Source organism: Diospyros lotus, chromosome 7 (genome assembly GCF_014633365.1).
Source record: "Diospyros lotus cultivar Yz01 chromosome 7, ASM1463336v1, whole genome shotgun sequence".
Classification (NCBI taxonomy): domain Eukaryota; kingdom Viridiplantae; phylum Streptophyta; class Magnoliopsida; order Ericales; family Ebenaceae; genus Diospyros; species Diospyros lotus.
Window position 1 is genome coordinate 3,168,585 of NC_068344.1, and position 23,593 is coordinate 3,192,177.

The 23,593-nt window shown below is 37.8% G+C and overlaps 1 protein-coding gene across 4 annotated transcripts in view; it reads left to right on the forward strand.

The window, feature by feature from the left end:
* The window catches only part of LOC127806325 (inorganic pyrophosphatase TTM2), a 38,906-nt gene extending 15,947 nt beyond the window's left edge, over positions 1 to 22,959 (forward strand). For 2 of the 4 annotated variants that reach the window (XM_052343548.1, XM_052343549.1), the window contains exons 5-13: positions 11,066 to 11,261; positions 11,345 to 11,458; positions 11,632 to 11,805; positions 12,589 to 12,783; positions 13,600 to 13,722; positions 13,790 to 13,911; positions 20,342 to 20,462; positions 20,625 to 20,861; positions 21,749 to 22,109. In XM_052343548.1, coding sequence (XP_052199508.1) covers positions 11,066 to 11,261; positions 11,345 to 11,458; positions 11,632 to 11,805; positions 12,589 to 12,783; positions 13,600 to 13,722; positions 13,790 to 13,911; positions 20,342 to 20,462; positions 20,625 to 20,861; positions 21,749 to 21,967 — 1,501 coding nt within the window. In that variant the 3' untranslated portion in view covers positions 21,968 to 22,109. Of the gene's footprint in view, positions 1 to 11,065; positions 11,262 to 11,344; positions 11,459 to 11,631; positions 11,806 to 12,588; positions 12,784 to 13,599; positions 13,723 to 13,789; positions 13,912 to 20,341; positions 20,463 to 20,624; positions 20,862 to 21,748; positions 22,182 to 22,293 lie in introns of those variants that run through there. The other 2 variants (XR_008024405.1, XM_052343550.1) reach the window with 2 other exon arrangements.
* Positions 22,960 to 23,593: the final 634 nt, after the last annotated feature.

Sequence of the window (23,593 nt, forward strand, 5' to 3'; positions counted from 1 at the left end):
TAGGCCATATAAGGATTTTCGAAGGCAACACACCATCTTGACTCTCCCTAAGCAACTAAACTAGGAGGTTGCTCCATATAAACCTCCTCTTGTAAGTTGCCATGAAGAAATGGATTCTTGATATCAAATTGATGGAGGGGCCAATGGGATTAGAAACAAGAATAATCGAACAAAGGATATCTTTGCAATAAGAGAAAAAGTGCCCCAAAAATCAAAGGCAAAAAATTTGAGTATACCCTTTATCAAGAAGGCGGGCCTCAAGTTAATCAACTTGGCCATCTAGACCAACCTTAACAGTATACACCCAGTGACATCCAGACATCTCTTCAACCATAGCAACTCGCCACCTTAAATGAAAAAGGGTTTCTTTAACAATCTTAGGATAGATACAAAAGATAAAAAGAGATAAAAGCAGCATATCTAGGAGGTAAAGAACACAATAATTAACTAAGTTTGAAATGGGATGCTTAGTAGTGCATTGACGAGTACCTTTACGAAGAGCTATACACAAATCAAGATTAGGAGGTGAAGGAGATGAATCGAAGGTATGAAGCTCAATTGGCACGGAGAATGAATTGGCGGGTTGCTCCATTGGTCTGTCTACTATTTGCTTCATTGGTGGGGCGACAGGCCAAAGGACGGAGTTGATAAGTTTGAAGATTAGGGTGATCGAGGTGAGAGGAAGGTAGAGGTGGAGTAGAGGATGGAAGATCAAGAAAGGGGGCAGGGAAAGGTAAACTAGTTGACATTGACTCAAACAACCTAGGTGATAGGGAAAATAAGGGGATGGGATGACTCAAAAAAGGTAACATCAGTAGAGACAAAATATTGAACTAACTCAGGAGAATAGCATCGATACCCCTTTTAAAGACCAGAATAACCAAGAAAAACACATTTAAGAGATTGAGTAGACAACTTATTGCAACTAGGAACAAGTTGATGGGCAAAGCATGTACATCCAAATATACGATGAGGAAGAGAGTATATCTTAGCCTGTGGAAAAAAGAACATAATAAGGGGCCTAGTCGTTAAGGATGGATGAAAGCATTCGATTAATCAAAATAACAAGTTGTTAAAATAGCATCATCCCAATAATAGAGAGGGACATTCATATGGAGAAGTATTGTGCGTGTAGTTTCAATTAAATGAGGATTTTGCCTTTTAGTAGGCCAATTTTGTTGTGGGGTGCTAGGACAAGTTTGGTGAAGAATCCCTTTGGAGGCCATGTAAGATTAAAAGGTGCGAACAAGTATTCGAGTGCATTATCACTACGAAGAACATGAATTGACACATTGGATTGAGTGTGAGTTTCAACACAAAAGTTGGTAAAGATGGAAAATAATTTTGAATGATTTTTCATTAAATGTACCTAGGTAGTATGTTAAACCATCAATAAATGTGACAAAATAATGACTTATTTTGAAGGAACACAACTAGGATCCCACACATCTATGAACAACTGAAAAGGGAGATCTGGCATGCTTATTGACTCTACTAGGGAATGGACTACGAATAAGGTAGGGAGATGACTCACACTAAGGTAGGGAGATTGGACAAATTGGGAATCATCTTCTTTAGACTAGACAGAGATAGGTGTCTAAATTGATAATGTACCTTTAGGGGTGAAGTAGTAGTAGTGTGAGCCATAGAGGGAATAGATGAAGAGAGAGTGTGTGTAATCCTCGAAACTCGTGCCCTGTGCCAATCACTTGTCCAGTCCTTCGATCTTGAACAAAGACAGAATTAAACAAAAAGTTATGCCACAATTAAGATCACAAGTGATTTGACTAACAAAAAGTAAATTAAAGACATTGTAGTAAATGTAGTACAAATGACAAGGGAAAGGTAGGAAAGGGTTTAACTCTCTCAATACCCTTGACTAGTGCTTGAGAGCCATCAACCAGTGTAATAGGAGGTAAAGACCCTAAAGTTTGCATGTAAGAGAATAGAGAATTGTTACTAGACAAGTGGTTAGTAGCACTTGTGTAAAAAATCCATGAACCGTGAGAAGAGGACTGTGCAAAACAAGTAGTGGGGTTACTGGTGTGAGCAACAGATGCTATAGATATGTCATGTTGTGTTGCTCGACATTGAAGGAACTGAGTGTGCTCTTCCCTTGAGATTGCCATCTAAGAAGATCTACTAGGGGTTGTATTAGTTGCCCAAGGATGAGCATGTCCGCTGCCATGGTGGCCACCACTACGGCTAGAGTTGTGAGAAATCTCAACTTGCCAGCCATTCTTACTATCAGTTCACAAACTGCATTGTGTGCATCCCTATGGCCATCAAAGTTGTTGGTATTTTTACGAACTTCTCAAGCAATTTTATTGATAATCAAAGTACTTATTTATACAACTTATTTAAAACAGAAAAAACATAAAAAGTGCAGCCAAATCTGCTGAATGTTACATAATAGAAAAATTCCTAAAAAATAGCTGAAAACTAAATCAAGCCTAACACAACTTTGACAACTTCAATTCCTTGTCAGCATTAAATCCTAACTTATTTGACTATTTCAGCAGCATCATAAGTCATTATTTAACACTCCTCCTTGACTTTGAGGGTGCAAATGCAAAACATTTTAATTTTGGCATGTCTTGGATATGGCATATGAGCATTTTATGGTTTATAGTTTTGAGACATAGGTATGGTTATGGGTTTTGGGGCATAGGCATTTTTTTGGGGGCATAGGCATGGATATGGTTTTTTGAGTAGAGTTAAAATAACTCCTCCTCCTCATGTTGGTCAGCAGTAGCTCTAGCTTCTCCTTCTTGTTGTTGTGATCTGCACACAATTGTGATGTGACCTAATTGACCACATTTGTTGCACTTTACATCGGGCCTCCACAAACACTTGTGTTGTGGATGATTGGTTTTTTTGCAGTATGGGCAAGGTGGATAATTCCACTATTGTTGTTTCCAGCATTTGCAAGCTTCTTGTTGTGATTCCAAACCTTTTTTTCACCGGTGGGCTTTGTTTGTGCCTGCAAAGCTCCTTCGATGGCTCCTCCTATCCTCACAAGCCTTCTTTGTTCTTGAGCCTGTAAAGCATTAAGTAACTCTGCCAAGGAAATGCTTGGCAGATCTTTTGCATTTTCTAGAGAAGAGATGGTGACTTCATACCTCTCTAGAAGTGTAACAAGTATTTTTTCAATGATTCTTTGATCAGGAAAATCCTTACCTAACAACCTCACTTTATTAGCAAGGCTAAGCAACATATCAGTGTACTCCTTCACAGTTTTTGACTCCTTCATTTTTTACATTTCAAACTCTCTGATCAAGTTTAACACTTGCATATTCTTCACTCGTTCATTGCCTTGGTATTCTTCTTTGAGATGATCCCAAATGGCTTTTGTTGAAGACAGGTTCATGATTTTTGTGAAAATATTGGGAGAAACTGCAGCATACAAGTAGGCCATGGCTTTAGCCTTCCTTGTCTTCCTCTCATTGTGAATCTTTATTTGGTTCATGGTTGGATTGGCTGGCAAATCAGCGACTTCGTAGTCTTGATCAGTTGCTTCCCAAAGATCTTGTGCCTTGAGATAGACTTCCATTTTGATAGCCCATACCTGGTAGTTGTCGCCACCAAATATTGGTGTTGCCGGCATTCCATGACTTAATTCTGCTTCCATTTTTGCAGATTGTTGGCTTGAATTTTCTCTTAACTCACAGGTCCCTCAAGAAAATATGCTCTGATACCATTTGTTGGTATTTTTATGGACTTCTCAAGCAATTTTATTGATAATCAAAGTATTTATTTATACAACTTATTTAGAACAGAAAAAACATAAAAAGTGCAGCCAAATCTGCTACATGTTACATAACAGAAAAATTCCTAAAAAATAGCTGAAAACTAGATCAAGCCTAACACAACTTTGACAACTTCAATTCCATGTCAGCATTAAATCCTAACTTATTTGACTATTTCAGTAGCATCATAAGTCATTATTTAACAAAAGTCAATAAAAGCATAACTTGGCCTTTTTGTAATCCAAACATTGTGCGTAACTCCACGCACACGAAATTCATCTTCAAGCTCTTGCTTAGTGACACATGGGTCTAAGTTTCCAACATAGGCACAAGACATTTTGACGCAGTGTGTAGCACATGTGTAGAGAAAACACGTGAAAGAAATCCTTAAAAACAAGCTTCAATGGCCGAAGCTTGGCTTTCAAAGAGGCGCAAAACTGAACCTGTTTTTTTGGAAAAAAAACCCGAATATGTTGCTGTAATTGAATTGATAAAAAGTTGATTACAAACTCTAGTTTCTAAGCATATATATAGTGTTCGACTAATCCATCTAATAATTGTAAATAAAATCCAACTAGAATCCTAATAGAAATAAAACCCTAATAAATATGAAGTAGAATTAAAATCCTAAAAACTTATGAAGTTTTGGCCCTATGGAATTCGCCCCCCCCACCCCATGGACTGTTTCACTACTGTTTGGGCCATTTTGGACTACCTAGTTTAGGTTAGATCGGCCTTGAGCCGGGTCTTGGACGGGCCGGGTCGTCAGCCTTGGGTCGAGTCTTCAAATAGGAACAATGACCACATCATTTACCTTCACTTGAGAATAATTCGATCTTGAATTATGATCCGAGTATAATAACACAACATCTAGCAAATACAAAAAAAGATTAACAACATTAAAGGTTTTGGAAATACCTATATGATTAGGTAAATTCACAACATAGGCATTGTCATTGATCTTCTTTGTAATCTTGTAAGGACCATACTTTTTTGGCTTGCGGTTGTTGTGCTTTCATGCTGGAATCCTTTCATTCTTCAAGAATTCCATGACTTCATCTCCAACCTCAAATACTTTGTGCTTCCTATGCTTGTCAGCTACTGCCTTGTACTTCTCATTTGCCTTGTGCAACTTTTGCTTGACATCCTCTTGAATCGTTTGCACTTGCTTGGCTAAATCACTAACAACAACACTAAAACCTGGTACCTTTGGCAACTTTATCAAATCCAATGCATGATTAGGAACTTTCATGCATATGATGGAAAATGGTGATCTTCCTGTTGAGTTATGCACGACGTTGTTGTAGGCAAATTTCACTTAAACTATGACTAGGTCCCATTGTCTTGGTTTGTCTTTGTAAACACTGCGAATCAAATTTCTCAAGGTACGATTCACCACCTCTGTCTATCCATCAATTTGGGGATGCGCTATGCTACTTAAATTTAAAGATAAATCGAACACCCTCCACAAAGTAATCCATAAGTGACTCAAGAACCTTGTATCACAATCTGAAGTAATGGTTTTAGGTACTCCATGTAGTCTAACAACCTCCCTAAAAAGCAGTTTGGCTGTGGCTATTGCATCTGCCGTCTTCTTACATGGAACAAAATATGCCATCTTTGAAAACCTGTCAACCACTACAAAAACAGAATCCATACCTCGTTTAGTTCGCTGTAAACCCAACACGAAGTCCATAGACAAATCTTTCCAAATAGCATTGGGAACAGGTAATGTCATGTAGAGACTTGTGTTAGAAGATTACCCTTTAGTTGTTTGACATAAATAACATCTGGTCACAATAATAGAAACATCTCTCCTCACTCTAGGCCAATAATACCTGCCCATAACAGCCCCAATAGTCTTATCTCTACCAAGATGCCCTATTGAACCACCACCATGCAAATCTCGAATGATTTTCTCATGAAGGGATGTACAAGGACTACATATTTGATTTCCTTTCATAAGAAATCCATCATGCACATAAAATCTCCCGGTGATTGTTTAGACATGCATTGTTCCCACACGTGCTTAAAATCATCATCCTTAGCATATAAATTTTTCAAACACTCAAAACCAACAATCTCAACACTAAGAGTTTTGATCAATTCCACACGCCTACTCAAAGCATCCGCCACACGATTATGCTGGCCCGACTTATGCACAGTTTTATATGGGAATTTATCAACAAAAGCAGACCATCTAGCATGCACATCACTTCTCAACTGCCTTTGACTACTCAAATACTTAAGAGCTTGGTGATTCGTGTAAAGAACAAACTCTTTAGCAATCAAGTAATGTTCCCATGTTTTAAGAGCCCTTACAACTGCATAAAATTCCTTATCATAAGTATACCACTTTCTTCTAGCTTCAGATAACTTCTTACTAAAGAATGCAATTGGTCTCTTCTCTTGGGACAACATAACACCTATATCCACTCCACTTGCATCACACTCAACGTCAAACAATTTGTTAAAGCTTGGCAAAGCTAAAACATGAGTGATACATAACTTTTCTTTTATCAAGGTGAAACTCTGCTCTTGTTCTTTATCCCAATGGAACTTCCCTTTCTTTAAACACTCAGTAATTGGAGCTACAATGCTATTAAAGTGTTTAATAAACCGCCTATAAAAAGTTGCTAATCCATGGAAACTCCTCACATCACTGACACTTTTAGGAGTTGCCACTCTTGAATAGCTTTCACTTTCTCCTCATCAACCTTTATTCCCTCTTTACTTACAACAAAGCCCAAGAACAACAAACTTTCACTCATAAAAGTGCATTTTTTCAAATTGGCGTAAAGTTTGTTTTCCCTCAACACATTCAACACCTCTCGAATGTGCTCCGCATGCTCATCAATAGACTTACTATATATCAAAATATCATCAAAATACACCACAACAAATTTACCAATGAAAGGGTGTAGTACTTGATTCATTAGTCTTATAAAAGTGTTTGGTGAATTGGTTAGTCTAAAGGGCATGACTAACCACTCAAACAACCCATTTCTTGTCTTGAAAGCTGTCTTCCATTCATCTCCCGAATGGTTTTTGATTTGATGATAACCACTTTAGATCAATCTTGGTAAAAACCATAGTCCCATCAAGTTGATCAAGCATGTCATTGAGTTTAGGGATTGGAAACTTGTACCCAATAGTAATCTTGTTGATTGCTTTGCTGTCAAGACACATCCTCCAACTCCCATCTTTTTTTGGTGTCAATAATGCTAGCACTGCACATGGACTCATACTAGCCTGAATGTGCCCTTTTCTCAACAATTCTTCTACTTGCTCCCGCAAAATCTCATTCTCCCTAGGACTCATCCTATAGTGCGGTAGGTTAGACAAACTAGCACCAGGAACCAAATCAATGTGGTGTTAAATATCCCTCATAGGAGGTAGCTCATTAGGTAACTCCTCAGGAACCACATTATGAAATTCCTCCAACAATCCTTGCACCTCCATTGAAATTTGATTCATTTTCAGTGGCTCACACTCTCCCCCTTTACAACCAACAGGTGAACCTTTTGGGTATCCTTGCACTCCCTCACAAACTCAGAGTGTATATGTGTAATGGTAAGAAAATTCCTCCCTTCCACTTTAGAAGCTTTGTTTTGATTCTTTTCTATTATAGGTAACAAAGTATAATGGACACCCTCTTTCTCAAACTGATATATGACAAGCATCCACATCAAATTGCCAAGTTCTCCCGAATAAAATATGACAAGCGTCCATATCAACAATATCACAATAAATTTCGTTAGAGTACTTACCAATAGAGAAAAGCACCCTATAGTGTTCATCCACATGTATGCCACCAACTTCTTTGATCCATCTAATCGTGTAAGGGTTTGGATGTTTCTTAGGAGTTAGCTGCAATTTCTCTACCACATCTCTTCTTATTATGTTTTCCTGACTTTCACTATCAATAATTAGCTCAAATATTTTCCCCTTCACTGTACATCTCATGCGAAAAAGCTTATGCCGCTGAGTATTATCTTCATTCTTTTGAGACAACATTAACTTCCTCCCTACACATGTATACTCGGCATGCCCATACTCTCTTTCATCATCCTCCCTATCAAGCCCACAATATACTTCTTCTTCAACAGCATCTTCCTCCTCATTTTCTACAATAATAATAGTCTTTCTTCTTGGACAATCACTGGACCTATGCCCAACCTCATTGCACTTGAAACACTTTAAAACAACAGGCTTTGCATAAAGATTAGTGGATTTTGAAAGATTAGAAGTAGTACCTCGAGTGTTTCCTCCCCTTGTAGCCTTATTAGGGTTGACTACATTAGGTGGATTAGAAGGTTGCACTCCTTGAACCTACTTGCTTCTATCAAAGGTTGCTTGTTTATTGTCGTTCCCACCATACCAACAATAGTTTTCATTGCATGTTTTCTCACTCAACATTAACTTAGCCTTTAAAGCCAAGTTCCTTGCTTTTGCTACACTCATAACCATCTGAACTCCAATTTTATCACGAATAGCAAGCGTCAATCCATTCAAATAACGAGCTGCTTGTTGATTGTCATTTTCTGACAATTGGTTTCTCTCCGCCAATCTCAGAAACTTAGGTATATTCATTCACACTCTTCATTCCCTGTGCACATCTTTGATAGGCTTCAAACATGTATTGTTCATAATTAGGGGATAAACACCTATCTCTTAACAATTGTTTCATTCGTCTCCATGTCTGAACTGGATGTCGGCCTTTCCTCAATTGAGTCTCTCTCAATCGTTCCCACCAAACAGATATGCCTCCCTTTAATTGATAGGCCACTAGCTTGACTTGTCTTTCTTTTGGGATCTCCATGTATTCGAAAAAATGGTTAACCTCAGTGATCCAATCCAAGAATCCCTCAATATCAAGATCTCCACTAAAGGTAGGAATATCAACTTTTAGTTTATACTCATTGTTTCCCCAATGGTTGTGCTACTGCTCATTCCTCCTAACCCCCCTACCACCAGGGTTAGCTATTACATGACCAAGATCATCTTCGTCATCTCTATCCTCCATCATTAGTCTTCTAGGATTAACAGGGATAGGATTAATGGATGATCTTCCCGGGTCAACTCCTCCGGTGTGATTCATTCCATTTTTCTAATTCCTGCTATCATCACCTCGTAATAAAGTACTCAATTGGTTGCTGATATGCTCCAATTGCTGTTGCATATTACGAGTTATTTTTCGTTGTTCTTCGATTGCTTTCCAAATTGCAGGCAACCCTTGATTACCATCGCGAGGTTGGTTGCTGCCGCCTTCAAGATTGGCCATCTGATTGGTTAATTTTACTCCTCTGATACCACTTGACACAGTGTGTAGAGAAAACACACGAAAGAAACTCTTGAAAACAAGCTTCAATGGCCGAAACTTGGCTTTCAAAGAGGCGTTAAACTGAACCTGTTTTGCTAGAAAGAAATCCGAATAGGCTGTTATAATTGAATTGATAAAAGTTGATTTCAGATCCTAGTTTCTAAGAATATATATAGTGTTCGGCTAATCTATCTAATTCTTGTAAATAAAATCCAACTAAAATCCTAATAGAAATAAAACTCTAATAAATATGAAGTAGAATTAAAATCCTAAAAACTTATGAAGTTTCGGCCCTATGGAATCCCCTCCCCCCCCCCCCCCCCCCCCGATTGTTCCCCTACTGTTTGGGCCGTTTTGGAGTGTCTAGTTTAGGTTGAGTTGGCCTTGGGCCTGGTCTTCAAACAGGAATAGTGACCGCATCACATCTTCTAATGTTTCTGAAACCCTAGACCAGAACAACAATACCACACAACTAGAACAACCACGACGCAATGCAACCAAAAGAGAATGATGTCAGATCTGAGTTTATGGAAGGATGCGAGCTCGATGCTTTGCTGTCAGGAACTGTAACATTGACTGAATTGCGCAAGAAGACAGAATCATGATTGAGTCGCACAATCAGAATGGGATCCGCAAAGTGAAGGTCAAATTTGGTGAAGTTCTCATTGGATCTGGTAGATCTAGGGTTGTCGATGCTGGAGATGAGTGTTGAGATGATGGCGAGAGGGCAACAAGCACAGAGCTGTTGAAGAGATGCAATTTGGGTTGCCTCACCTTGTGTTGTGTTGCCGTTGCATTCGTCATCATTTGCAACACATCTTTCTCACTGTCCTTCTCACTACAGCAATTTCCAGAAGTTGGTGTCGTGAGAAGGACAGTGAGAAAGAGGTGTTGCAAGCAGTGACTGATGCGATGCAATTGAAGGCGGTGGAAATGGCAACTGGCGGTGATGGCAGCGGCTATGTAAGAAGTTTGGGTTAGGAACCTAGCTTTGATCCCATGCAAAATAAAATAATGTGGAGGTGTTTTTCATAAATGAGGTGTAGAACGACTTATATACATGCATCTTAATCTAATTTAAGGAAATAGTATTTTCTAAGGATATACACAAAATACAATTAAGTATATATAGTTAGTTAATATAAAAATCATAATCAAATATCATGATCCTCTTAACAATATGGAAAGAGTGATTGTAACTGAGATAAGGATGTTACAATGGATGGGCAACTATGCAGGACAAGACAAAATTAGAAATAAGATCATCCACAATGCAGTTGGAGCAACTCCTACAGAAGACAAGATGCAAGACACAATTTAGACAGTTTGGACATGTCAAAAGAAGACCAATAGGAGCACTTGTGAGGCAAGTGAATAGAATGGGAGAAATTTGTGGCAAAAGAAACAAGAGGATGAACAAAGAAAACTTGATGAAAACCCATAGACATGACATAGGATATAATAACATTATAGAAATATGTCCATGAAGATAGATGATTGGAGAGCCAGAATTGATGTTGCCGACCGATCTAGTGAGATTAAGGCTTGTGATGATGACTGTGAGGAGATTCCTTTTATTGAAGAGTGTGTGCCTGTTTACTTAAACTTGTTTAGACTATGGTGCATCCACTTATAAATTTGTGTTTTTTACCTGTTATTATCTTATTATTGACGTTGCTATTGAATTTTGCAGCATTTTTGAAATTTTGTTCATATTTTCATCTGTACACAACTGCAGATTTACACTTTGGGCTTGTGCTTTATTTTCTTCCCCTCTTATTGAAATCATTTTTTTTTTTTACTTTCTATAGTGTGCCTTTGCTGTTCTCATTATTTTCCCCATTGCTAAAGTCATTATTTTTTATTGCTAATCCCTTTCATCCAATTTTAAGTTCTTTTTTTCCTATAAAGTTGAGTACTTGATTTTTGTCCTCCATTACTCCATATTACAAATTAGTTTCTAGAAACTCATTCAAGGATGTGCTGGTAGCAGGACACTTAAAGCTCCTAGTTCTCGCATTGTAATTATTGAGGGAATCTATGCTTTGAGCGATAAATTGCGGCCTTTATTGGATCTTCGAGTATCGGTTAGAGGTGGAGTTCACTTTGACCTTGTTAAACGGGTGTTGCGGGACATACAACGTGCTGGCCAAGAACCAGAAGAAATAATCCACCAGATATCTGAAACGGTTTTTTACTATTAACCTCACTGTAATCTGTTTATGAAACTTGATGGACCTCTCTATAAATTTTCAGCTTCATTGTTGTGCAGGTATATCCAATGTACAAGGCTTTTATTGAACCAGATCTCCAGACAGCACATATAAAAATCATTAACAAGTTCAACCCATTCACAGGATTCCAGTCTCCTGCTTACGTTTTAAAGGTATGATCTCCTTATTTCTGTGATGCTGTACCATAAAATCTTCTTCTACACATGCATTCATATAAACAAATGTTTTCCTGTTTTTGGTTTTTTTTGGTTAATGACTTAAGCTGGTAAGTTTCCTCAGCATTGTGTCAACTCTGTTGTAACTCTATGCTGTCTAATAATTTTAGTCATCAAAGAAAGTGACTGTGGATCAAATCAAGGCTGTCATGTTGGAAGAGCATATGGAAACCGTGGAACAGACTTATGACATATATCTTCTACCTCCTGGTGAAGATCCAGAATCTTGCCAGTCATATTTGAGGATGCGGAACAAAGATGGAAAATACAGTCTCATGTTTGAGGTTTGTTTCTTGGTTATTGCAATTGGCACATTAGGAATCCATGACTAATAAATTCTTGGCAGTTTAGATTCCTTTTGGTGTTACACCTTCACTTTTCATCTTACACTCTCACTGATTCAAGCAGCCAGCCTTTTTTCTATATATCATACGTGGTTTCTACTTTTATGCTAGTGTTTGCAGGTATTTTATCTGTATTTGTTACTACATGTATATATCTTGCCTGCAGTTACTGGAGAGATACCGTGCACCGAATTTTTGTTTGTAAAGCAACATTTTCTATTCACAGAATTGAAGAAGTTAAATTTTTTTAAATGTACAATCTTGTCTAAGATACAGTTATGTGGCCTGGGAGGATTCTGCATGGCACATTGAATATCTTGATATATTCTGTTGACTGCTAAGTGTATAATTTTGTTTTTCTGTTACTCTTGTTAGTTTGCCAGTACTCCAGTTCCACGTGAAGACTGTCTTTCTTTGTCCAGTTGTGTTGCATTAGTTCCCTATTTTGTGTTTAATGGAAAATCTGTGGTTTTGATGACCACATGATATAATTGCAGTGTCATTGATTTATGTGTTTGTGGCTAAATGATGTTATAATCTGGTTTTAATTGTTTAAAGATTAGGATTAGCTCATCCGATATCTTATTTTGTCATTGCTATCAAGCCTTTTTGGCTCTTTGAAAGTGCTGCAAACTTACCTCCTTGATTGCCAAGCCATCATTCTAAAAATGAAAAGACCTGCATTGTTTTGTCTGATCAATCTGGTTACACTTTGAATTTCAGGAATGGGTTACTGATTTACCATTCGTCATATCACCTAGAATAACTTTTGAAGTAAGTGTGCGGCTTCTTGGTGGCCTTATGGCCTTGGGATATACTATTGCAGCCCTCCTAAGAAGAAGTAGCCATGCATTCTCTGATGAAAGGGTTTGTGTGAAAATTGATTGGCTAGAACAACTGAATCGCCATTATGTTCAGGTAAGATTTTTCTTCATCTTCTTGCTAAAAGATGGGACTGCACCAGGATTTGCTTGATCAGCCTTCTTGGTCTTCCAGTATGCTAATGCAATCTAATAGGATCATTATTGAAAAAACAGGCATGTCAAGCCACATGTAGTTCATGGATCTTTCTTGCACTGTTGTGCATTGTTGAGGAATTCAATTTTACTTCAAACTGTTAAAAGCTTGAAATCACTCCATTACTAGCATGGGAGTTGCATGCCTCATGTTTCCCCATTTTTGTCTATCAATGTACTCTGGTGATGAATTAAATGGTAAAGCATATTCATGCTAGTAAAATTGATAATGTTGGTCACTTAACTATCTTACTCACTATTGCAGATAAGTCTTTATATTTTCTGTCAGCTATCATATCTAGATGCACACATGTACTCTCGAAAGCAGTATTCTTGTTGAAGGTGACAACTATGTTGGCACTGAGTTGCTCAATAAACTTAATGGCACTATTGAGAATTTAAAAATCTGAGAAGAAAGAAAGTTATTTTACGGTGTTCCTTTATCCAAAAATGCATAGATTCTATAAGATAGCTTTGTAAAAGCCTGACAGGTCCTGTATTTATATTTCATGGGAATCCGATACACCAACTTCAACAGAGCACACAAGGACACTTTCCTAAATTTATGGATGCCTAAGACAGCAATCTCAATTGCAGAGTGAATTTTTTTTTTTTTCTTCTTTTCCTTTATCTTGTTGTAAACTCTCCTATTTGTCTTGTTACCTAACATGTGGATTATTCTGAAACTTCCTACTAAAATGGTTACTTCTAAATAAAGGTGCAAGGAAGAGATCGCCTAATTGTAAAGCATGTAGCAGAGCAGTTGGGGTTGGAAGGTTCATATGTTCCTCGCACTTATATAGAACAAATACAGCTGGAAAAACTTGTAAAGGAGGTTATGGTATGACTGCTTTGGGATGTTGTGTTGCTTTATCCTGCACTCTTTTCCTGATCAAATCATTTTTCAGGCAGTACCAGATGACTTGAAGACAAAGCTCAGCATAGATGAGGATCTGGCAGCAAGCCCCAAAGAAGCATTTTCTCGAGCATTTTCTGAGAGGATGGCCATGAGAAATAAGCTTCTCAAAACGTGTGTTTTTTTACCCTTATCGATAATTTTGGTGTACATTTTGTACTAATGTTTGTCATTACATATTTGGTGTGGTTTTAAGGCATAGTTCATTTTGGTCATTAGTGTTGAGAATCCAGTTAGTATTGTACATAATAGAGCTATTTGCTTGTATGTTGTAGATAGCTTGTGTGCTGTACATACTTGTACCTAGCAGGTATATACCTGAACCTAACTGAATACAGTTGAGAGATCTGAGTTTTTCCCTAGATTCACTCTCTCTTTTCTCTCTCTACCTCTTCTATCTCTGTTTCATGGTATCAGAGCTGTAGAGAATTGAATTGGAGTAGATTCTCTGAATCAATCAACTTCTTAGACTCAGATCTTGAATGCAATTCAAATTCTTAATCGCAATTCCAGATCTTTTATCCTGATTGCAACATCCAGTAGATTGCACATCAGGTACTGGTCAGAACATCATCGTGTTCACTAGATCATGAGGTTCTTCTGTGATCTGAAGACGGAACCTGCTGCAATCTAATCTAAGGTTTGATCTGGTTCTGTAAGGTTTGGACTGGAGGTTTCAACTGGTGTTGGATTATATTTACTCAAACAAATGGTTCTGTCCTTATCTTCTTTAGATTCTTTGGAACGTGAATCTTGTCAATTGGGGAAGCATGTCCATTCTCCTTTTCCTAGACATGTTACTAAACGAGCAGATGCTCCTTTTTCTCTTGTACATCCTGATCTCTGGGCTCCAATTAGAGTTAAATCTAAACCAGATTTTTCCTATTTTGTAACTTTCACTAATGATTACTCTTGATGTACTTGGCTCTACTTAATCAAGGATTGAACATTATTATTGTCATTGTTCACTCTATTCTGTAATGATATTACCACTCAATTTGGTTGTTTTGTTCATATTCTACGTAGTGATTATGCTAAGGAGTACTGTTCTACAGCTTTTCAGTCTTTCTTATCTTCTCGTGGAATTGTTCATCAAACCTCATGCTCATATGCTCCACAACAAAATGGAGTGGTGGAGCATAAAATTCGCCATCTGGTTGAGACGGCTTATACTCTTTTAGTATATATGCATGTTCCAATTCTTTTCTGGGATGCTGCATTTTAACTTCCTGTTATTTGATTAATCAGATGCCCTCTATTGTTCTTCAGGGTGCTATTCCTCATGCACTTCTTTTTCCTCAGGAACCCTTATATCCTCTTCCACTTCAGGTTTTTGATTCCACTTGTTTTGTGGATCTCCTTGCATCTGGACAAGATAAATTATCACCTCGATCTGTTAAGTGTCTTGGGTACTCGTGTCTAAGGGATATAAATGTTTCTCTCTCGCCCTTGATCATTATATTATCTCCTCTGATGTGACTTTCTTTGAGTCTCTTTCTTTGTGTCTTCTCTTGCTTCTTCCTTCTCTCTTGATGAGGTACTTCCTGTTCCCATACCTTTGACACTGACTCCTATTTCTCCTTGTCCCCTCTTGACTTATCAGTGTTGACATCGCCCTACATCAGCTTCTTTACCTCCAGATCCAGCTCCTGTTGTTATTCCTTCAGCATCAGCTCCTCCTTCTACTGGTCCCTCTTTTATTTCTATTTGTATACCTTCAGTTCCAGCTTCTTTTTCTCCAGCTCCAACTTCTATCAATGATGTTGTTCCTTCAGATGGTGCCATTTTTCCATCAGACTCCAGAACTGTACAACATCTTCTTCGTTGAGGTACTTGTTCTATTCAAAATCCTTATACCATTTACACTTATTTGAGCTATCATCCTTTATCCACTATTCACTGTGCCTTTTTTTTTTCTGCACTTTCTTCTATTTCTATTCCTAAAACACATGTTGAGGCTCTTGCTCATCCTGGCTTGTCCCATGCTATGGATGAGGAGATGTTAGCTTTGCTTGCTAATGAAATTTGGGATTAGTTCCACTTCCTCCATGAAAACCCTTAATTGGTTGTCTCTAGATTTTTATTGTTGAAGTTGGTCCTGATGGATCTGTTGATCGCTTAAAAGTTTGATTTGTTGCCAAGGGTTATGCACAGATCTTTGGTCTAGAATCTAGATTATGGTGATATGTTCTCTCTAGTTACCTCTTTATCAACCTGATATTAAGAATTTCTTTCTTCGTGGTGACCTTAATGAAGAAGTTTATATGGCGCTCTAGGGTTTGTTTCTCATGGTGAGTCTCACCTTGTTTGTCGCCTCAAAAAGTCTTTCTATGGGTTGAAGCAATCTCTCTGGTGCTGGTTTGGTCGCTTTAGCTTTGTAGTTTAGTCTTTTGGTTGACTAGGAGTGAAGCTAATCATTCTGTTTTCAATCGCCATGCTCCTAGTGGTGTTGTCTATTTGGTGGTCTATGTGGATGATATTGTCAATATTAGCGACGATGAGAAGGGAATTTCTTACGTTCATCTTCATTGCCAGTTTCAAACTAAAGATCTTGGTTGGTTGCCGTATTTCTTGGGTATTGAAGTTGCCCAATCTAAGCATGGTATTTGTATATCCCGACAGAAGTATGCTCTTGATATCTTAGAGATAGGTATGATGGGTTCTGGACCTATTGGTACACCTATGGATCCAAATACAAAGCTGGTCCTTGGTCAGAGGGAGCCTATTGTTGATCTAGGAGGTATAGGAGATTGGTTGTGAAGCTGAATTATCTTACAGTCACTAGATCTAACCTTGCTTTTGCTGTTAGTGTGTTTAGCCAGTTTTTGGACTCACCTTGTGAGTCATTGCCATGCTTTGGTGTGCATCTTGCAGCATATGAAGAGCTCACCTGGTAGAGGTTTGTTATTTCTGGATAATGGTTATAAACAAGTTAGAGGTTACGCTAATTGGGCTGGTTGTCCTTTTGACAAACACTCTACTTCAGGTTATTGGATAATGATCGGAGGCAATTTGATTTCTTGGAAGAGTAAGAAATAGCCTGTTGTGGCTAGATCTAATTATGAGATAGAATATCTGGTTAGGGCACTAGTTATGTGTGAGCTGGTTTGGATGCCTGAAGGAGTTGTAGTTTGGAGATTCAGGGTCTATGCAACTCATGTGTGACAGTCAGGTTGCTCTTCATATTGCCTCTAATCTAGTTTTTCTTGAGAGGACCAAACATATTGAAATTGATTGCTGGCTGACCAGTTCACTAAACCACTTTGAGGTCCGAGGATTATCTACATTTGTTTCTAGCTAGGAACATATGACATGTATGCACCTGCTTGGGTGGGGGGGAGTGTTGAGAATGTAGTTAGTATTGTACAAAATAGAGCTAGTTAGCATGTATGTTGTATATACCTGAACCTAACTGAATACAGTTGAGAGATTTGAGTTTTTCTCTTCATTCACTCTCTCTCTGTTTCAATTAGTTAACAATTTTTTGATCTGAGACTTATATGTATGTTACTGATGGCTCATTGTTGTTGGCGGCACCCCCTTATTTAGCTAATTGAAGATGTCTGTTTGTGTTCTCGTGTTATGCCCTGTCAAGAGTAATTTATGTAGTTGAAGCATAGGCTCGTAAATCTCTCCTCTCCTGGTGGTTAATTTCCTAGTGGTATTAATCATTAATAATTTCACTTGATTTACTTACTAGAGTCTCCATGAGGCTTTTTTGCTGCTTTCCTTGTTGGTTGTCAAATTTTTTATGCAAGTTCTAGTCACTTGTTTTAATCTCTGATCCATCTATCCCTTGTATAATATGCTAGCTGAGCTGCTTAAGTGTGCACTTTAAACTTTGGTTCTATATTTTGTAACATCCTGCATCAAGCGATAGGAAAGACCAGAACAACTTACCCTGATGGGCCTACGCGAACTTTGCATGGGTCACCCATCCTTAAGGTTCCCTAGCTCAAGCACGTTTAACCTCAGGATTTCTTTGCCTACATTCAGCTCAAAAGGTATCTAGCTAGTGTTGTTTCATTCCTTACTTATTCTCGATATATACTACCCTTCTTTGGGCTTTTGGGGTATTACATATTTTTCCTACAATCACCGTCCATCTAGGATGTTCATAGTCTTTTGTTGATGGTCGTATCAATGTGTATGGGTGACTGAGTAACTAAATAAATAGGTCAGAGGCTCTAGAGAACTTGAGGACTAGATGACCATTGGAGTAGCTTGACCGTAGAGGAAAGCAGCGGGATGGTCGATGTCTTGTCCTTGAATTGGAGGAAACCCTCCAGTTTGTGAGGGATGATAATAAAATTCAACTAGGACAGGTCTTATCAAGGATAAGAAAAAGTCAATGAGGGATTGATTCCTGATAAAAGAGAGGGCCTCTGCCATTCCAAGGATAAAGCATATCCTTGTATCCTCTTTGACATAGCAAGTAGTGGGTTTGGAAAATGGCAGTCATCCTCTCCTAGTCAACCTGGCTGACAACAATGGAAAAACCCCCATGATAAGATACAAAGCCACTTGTCCCAGAATTCTTGTAATACTTACCGTGTAGATTTAGCATATGTAGGCTTTGGTTAATGTGTAGATTAAGCAGTTGTTATGCCACAACCTTGTTAAACATCGCAAGCTTTTAGGTCGTACACATTGCTGTATGATGGATATGACTATCTTTTCTTGTTGCTTTTATATACCAAAAGCTCACTCTCAGTTACTAGTCGAAGCTTGTTTATCTAGCCAAAAAAAGAAAAGAAAAAACTAGTTGAAGTTTTTCTTCTTTTTTTTTTTTTTGGATGGAAAGGCAGAGATTTATTTATAAGAAGAAAAGCTACAAGAAAACATAAAATACAGATCCCCAGAACAGAACATCCCCAAAAGATAGAAAAATACAATCATACCAGATGAGTGTTCAGGGAATGAATAGAAGAAAAATGAATAATCTAACAGAAAGTATGGGAAACCGTCAACACCAATGCTTTACGGGGGCTAAAGAAAAGAACAACTGAGAGCCAGCATAAGGAAAAGATGAGTCTAATCCCTTGATCCATTCCACACGATTTCCAGGTGGAAGAAATCCAAACCAGAATTATCAGCTCCTTCAAAAACGATGCAATTTCTTTCTAACCAAATTGTGCATAGACCCCTATAAAAGATCATAAACCAGAACCTGGTTTGAGATTTGGCCATAGCAAAGAGAGGCCACTGTTCAAATAAGGCCCAATAATGAGAAGGAACATACCCAGGAAAACCCCACCAGCGAAATATTTATCTTTTAGATTCATAAGCCTCAGTAATATATCCAAGACCTTCATCATAGATTATCAATGTAAGATTGTCATGACAAACTTCCTATAGGCCCTGGCATTCTTATCAGTCATAGATTTCATCTCTATATAATTCTAACTTAGGAGGGCAAGCCCTAAGTTGCTTCCTATGCATAGCAACAGTAAAGTTGGTTCTCTATGATTGCAAGGTCATAGGTTCAAGTAGTGGAAGCAGTCTATTTGCAAAGCAAGGCTAAGGCAGTGTACAAAAACAACACTCACTCTCCTAACCCCCATCTGCATGATAGAGGTATTGGGTTAGTTTTGATATCACGTGTTGCACCATGGCTGCTAACCCAAAAGTGCTAGTTGAAGTTAACTCTTTAGAAGCAAGTAGTATATCTAATATTCTTTTAGTACATCAGGGATATGGGATTGGCTTTTTGACATTTCCCATTATTGTCTAATAAGGATGTCATTCTGTTAACAAGTAGCTAGAGGTGTCTTTTTTATAGGCTTAACATGTGGAGGTCCATTCTAATGTAAAGCAGATATCACCACTTGTATTATACACGTATAAATATGCATCCAATGTAGCATGTTCGCATTTTTTAAGTCTATTGACATCTTGAAAATAAGATCTTAGTCACCAAGCTAGTATAATCTCTCATTATTCCCTTTTCCGTACTCCTAATTACGGTTAAGTATAACAAGCAAACAACTTGCAGCAATTTTTTAAGTCGATTTTTTCTTTTCCAGAAAAAGAAAACAAGCTATCTTGTGTCCTGTATGATATGTTTCCTGGCTAGGAAAGTGATTTTGAGCCATGGTTGGATAATTTTGGAAGTTGGTAAGAATGTTTTTAGTGTTTTTAAAACTACATCATCATCACAAGCCTTAATCCACTAGGCGGAGCTACATGAATTTTAGGTCTGCAATCTAACTTTTAAGATTGCATATCTTCATCATCTGAACTTAAGTAGTTATGTTTTGAGGACTTGTCTATCCTCGAAGAAAAAATGTTTTCAAGACCTATCTATTGATTAGGCAGGCAGAATAATTATTGCAAGTCAAGGTTATAACCTTTTTGAGAGACATGCACCACTTAAATGACTGAACCAAGTATAATGGTACATAATCTGTACTGTACTACAATTTTGTGGATGTCAGGGGCTTATATGTCATGCACCGTTCTTTTCTCTCAACATTTGATGCTTCCTCTCATATTACCTGTTTCCCTCATCACTTTGATAATGTAATATGTTCTGTTTTAACAGTGGCTTGTCACATTCGTATTCAACGCAAACTGACAATCTGTCCAAGCTAATTGGGCTTTCTGTCAGTAACCGAAGGTCTGATGACAGGACAATGGAATCACCATCAACATTAGCAAATCAGGTACTTAGTGATTTTATGCATTCCCTTGAATTTCTCTACTTTTTGACTTTGTTATTCTTTTGGTATAGAGTAACTGGAAAGCTTTATAATCAGGCGTCTTTTCTTTGTGTGTGTGTGTGTGTATGTAATTCCCTTTTGTTTCCAAACGGAGGTATTTCACAGTTGTCAGAACAAATATCCATGCTGAATGACCGGATGGACGAGTTTACATGTCGGATTGAAGAGCTGAACTCCAAGTTAACCAGCAAGAGAGTTTCGTCCAGCCCTGAAGCCTGCAATGGTTCTGCTCCCACTTCTTATTTCATTGCTGGCTTAGGCAATGGTTTCTTGACTGGACCAATGATGCCTAACTCTTCATCTTCCTCCCAATTGGCAAAGGAGTCTGCATTGATGGAAGAGGTAACAAACAATCTTATTCTTTTGGTATAGATATAGGCTTGAAAATCAACCATTCGCATTGATTGTGATCTATTTCCTTCTCTCATTTGGTCTATCAGTCAACTATTTCCTGGTTCTGACTCATGCTTTTCCCTAGAAAAAGCTTGACCCACTCAACATACATTCTCTGTGGGACCTTAAACCATATTAAACATACCAACCACACGTCAAGCTAATCTAACTACTTTAGACAAGAGCCTATAGTTGTAGGTGTCACTATTTCCATTGTTTCATAGTGTTCCTTGTAATACGCACTTTTGAGGTTGGTAGCTAAATGTCTAGCCTATACATGCTCTCAAACTTACTTTACTTTTAACTACAGTAAGCTACAACACGCTTTGATAACAAAATGTCCAAGTTACACTTGCTTCTATAATATAAGATGATTGGACATGAAGATAAGTATTTAAGTCTTACTACATGTGAATATGAGGTCCCTACAACAACCGCCAAGTCTTCCCTCTATCATTACCTCTCCCTTAGGCTGAAATGTTATAGGGCACAAAGGCATGAGTCTAACTACTCTATAAGGGCATATGTGGCATGCACGTCACATAACCAATGCTCAAGCATACACAAACATGATGGCAACATCTTTCCAACACATCTTCCCTAATAACATACACAATTTATGCACTAAATTGCATCATATAAACTTTGAACTGATGGGTTCTTTCTTTTATCTGGCTTCAACAACTATATCATGATTACAGGGTAATAGCTTTATCTTGTTGATTATTTAACAGTTTGCTGAGGATATGCCACCTGTGAGCTGCCTCACGATGGTTGACTTGATTGTTGCGCATTCTACTTGTGACCACTGTGCGTTCTTTCTTTGTGCTGAACAGATCTCAACTGTCGCTCGTGGACAACGTCAAATCATGCATCAGCTCGACAGTCTCAGCAATCTTCTCCGGGACACCTTCACAGAGAGGTCAGGTGAAGCCAGAACGGAGAGGAAAAGCTTAATTGACGACATCCAATCCATTAAGGTTCCCCTGATTCTGTCGTTGGCAATTGGTGGCTTGGGAGTCCTCTTGTTAAAGAGGTTTCTTCCCCGGAGCTAGTTATTAGTAGCAATTCAATTTGAACGAATCGGGTTTTATACATGTTCAACTTTTGGAAACAGTCTCTTACAATGCTACCCTTCTAATGGGAAACAAAAAAAGAAAAAAGAAAAAACTGCTTAAAGCCATAGAGGCATATAAATGTTCTCAAGGCTCTTTTGAGGTTTTGTTACAGAAGGGTGTGGATTGGCAAATTTTGTAGCTTGTAGGGCCGGTACAACTTCTTTTAGAACTGTTTCTCCTATCCCTTCTTTTAAAGATCAATCAAATGCAAGTATAGGAGTAAATTCTGAATCTCTTATTTTATTTTTCCTACCCTCCCGCAGGCACAGACTTTCTTAACTTTTGCCTTCTGATTCCATCGGAACAGCAAGTTAAGATGCTTGTTGCTGAGATTGTATTGATCATCCATCATCCATCATTTAGTGCAGAATGGAATCAACTCAACACCATGAATGGCCTCTGAAGATCGGGCTTCTGTACAAAGATTCTGAACAGCAAAACTGCTATGTCTACCCGCGTGGCTGAGTTGTTATCAAGCAGAGTTGAGAGTTACAAGTGGAAGCTGTAAAGACGCATTATGTTGATGATGATGTTGAGGGGAAGGTGCCACTCGAATGAGGGGTGTTGTGTTGGGTTGGCGAGGTGGGTAGAGATGGGAATGGGTGTCTAATTGAACTCACCTAGGTGGGGGGTTGGGGTTGGGTTGGTTGGTTGCGAATGGTAGTAGACATGGTTGGGTTGGGGAGGTGGGTAGAGATGGCAAGGGGTGTCTCATTGAACCTGCCCAGATGATGGGGGTTTGGGATGGCAGTAGAGATGGTTGGGTTGGCGAGATGGGTAGAGATGGGAAGGGGTCCCTAATTGAACCTACCCAAATGGGGGTTAGGGTTTGGATGAATTTTTTTATTTTATTTTAAAGTAGCCTGCACATTGACCGTAAATTTTATTGATTCGCACCTTAAATTTAATTTTAAATTTTATTTTAACTATATCTTCTATTATTTAACTTTTGTCTAAATATAAACTTAAATGTCACAAATTAAATAATGGAAGTACAAATCAATGGATGAGAGAAGAAAAAGGAAAAAGATTGGAGAACTCGTTAAATTTTAAATGATTGGGGTCAAATGATCATCCTAAACATGACAAAAAGTGTCAAATTTAAATGCTTGAATGGGTTTCGTTCAAATTAATTCGTAAGATTTTGCACAATAAATTCTTTAATAGTTATTAATTAGACTTGGATGTAGAAATAAAACTATTAGTTTCGTTTTCGATTTTCAGTTGTTGCAGTTGTTGGTTTCCAAAGTTCTGGAAAAGCAAATAAATTTGAAAATATTGCTCGATAAATAGTTATCGTTTTTGAGAAAGATGATCACGCATTTGAAAAAAGTGAAATAACGGGTTGTTTGATATTGAAAAATAATCTAATTTATTTTTAAATAAAATGAAAATTTGAAAAACTTGTTCAAATATAAAAAAAATTCAAAATTAAACTAAACTTGAAAATATGTCCTAATTTTTTAAATTAATAATTAATTTTTAATATTTTTGACATTTAAATTCATTTTTTTTAAAGTTTTTATGAAAGACAAAAATTAGAAATTTTACAAAAAATTAAAG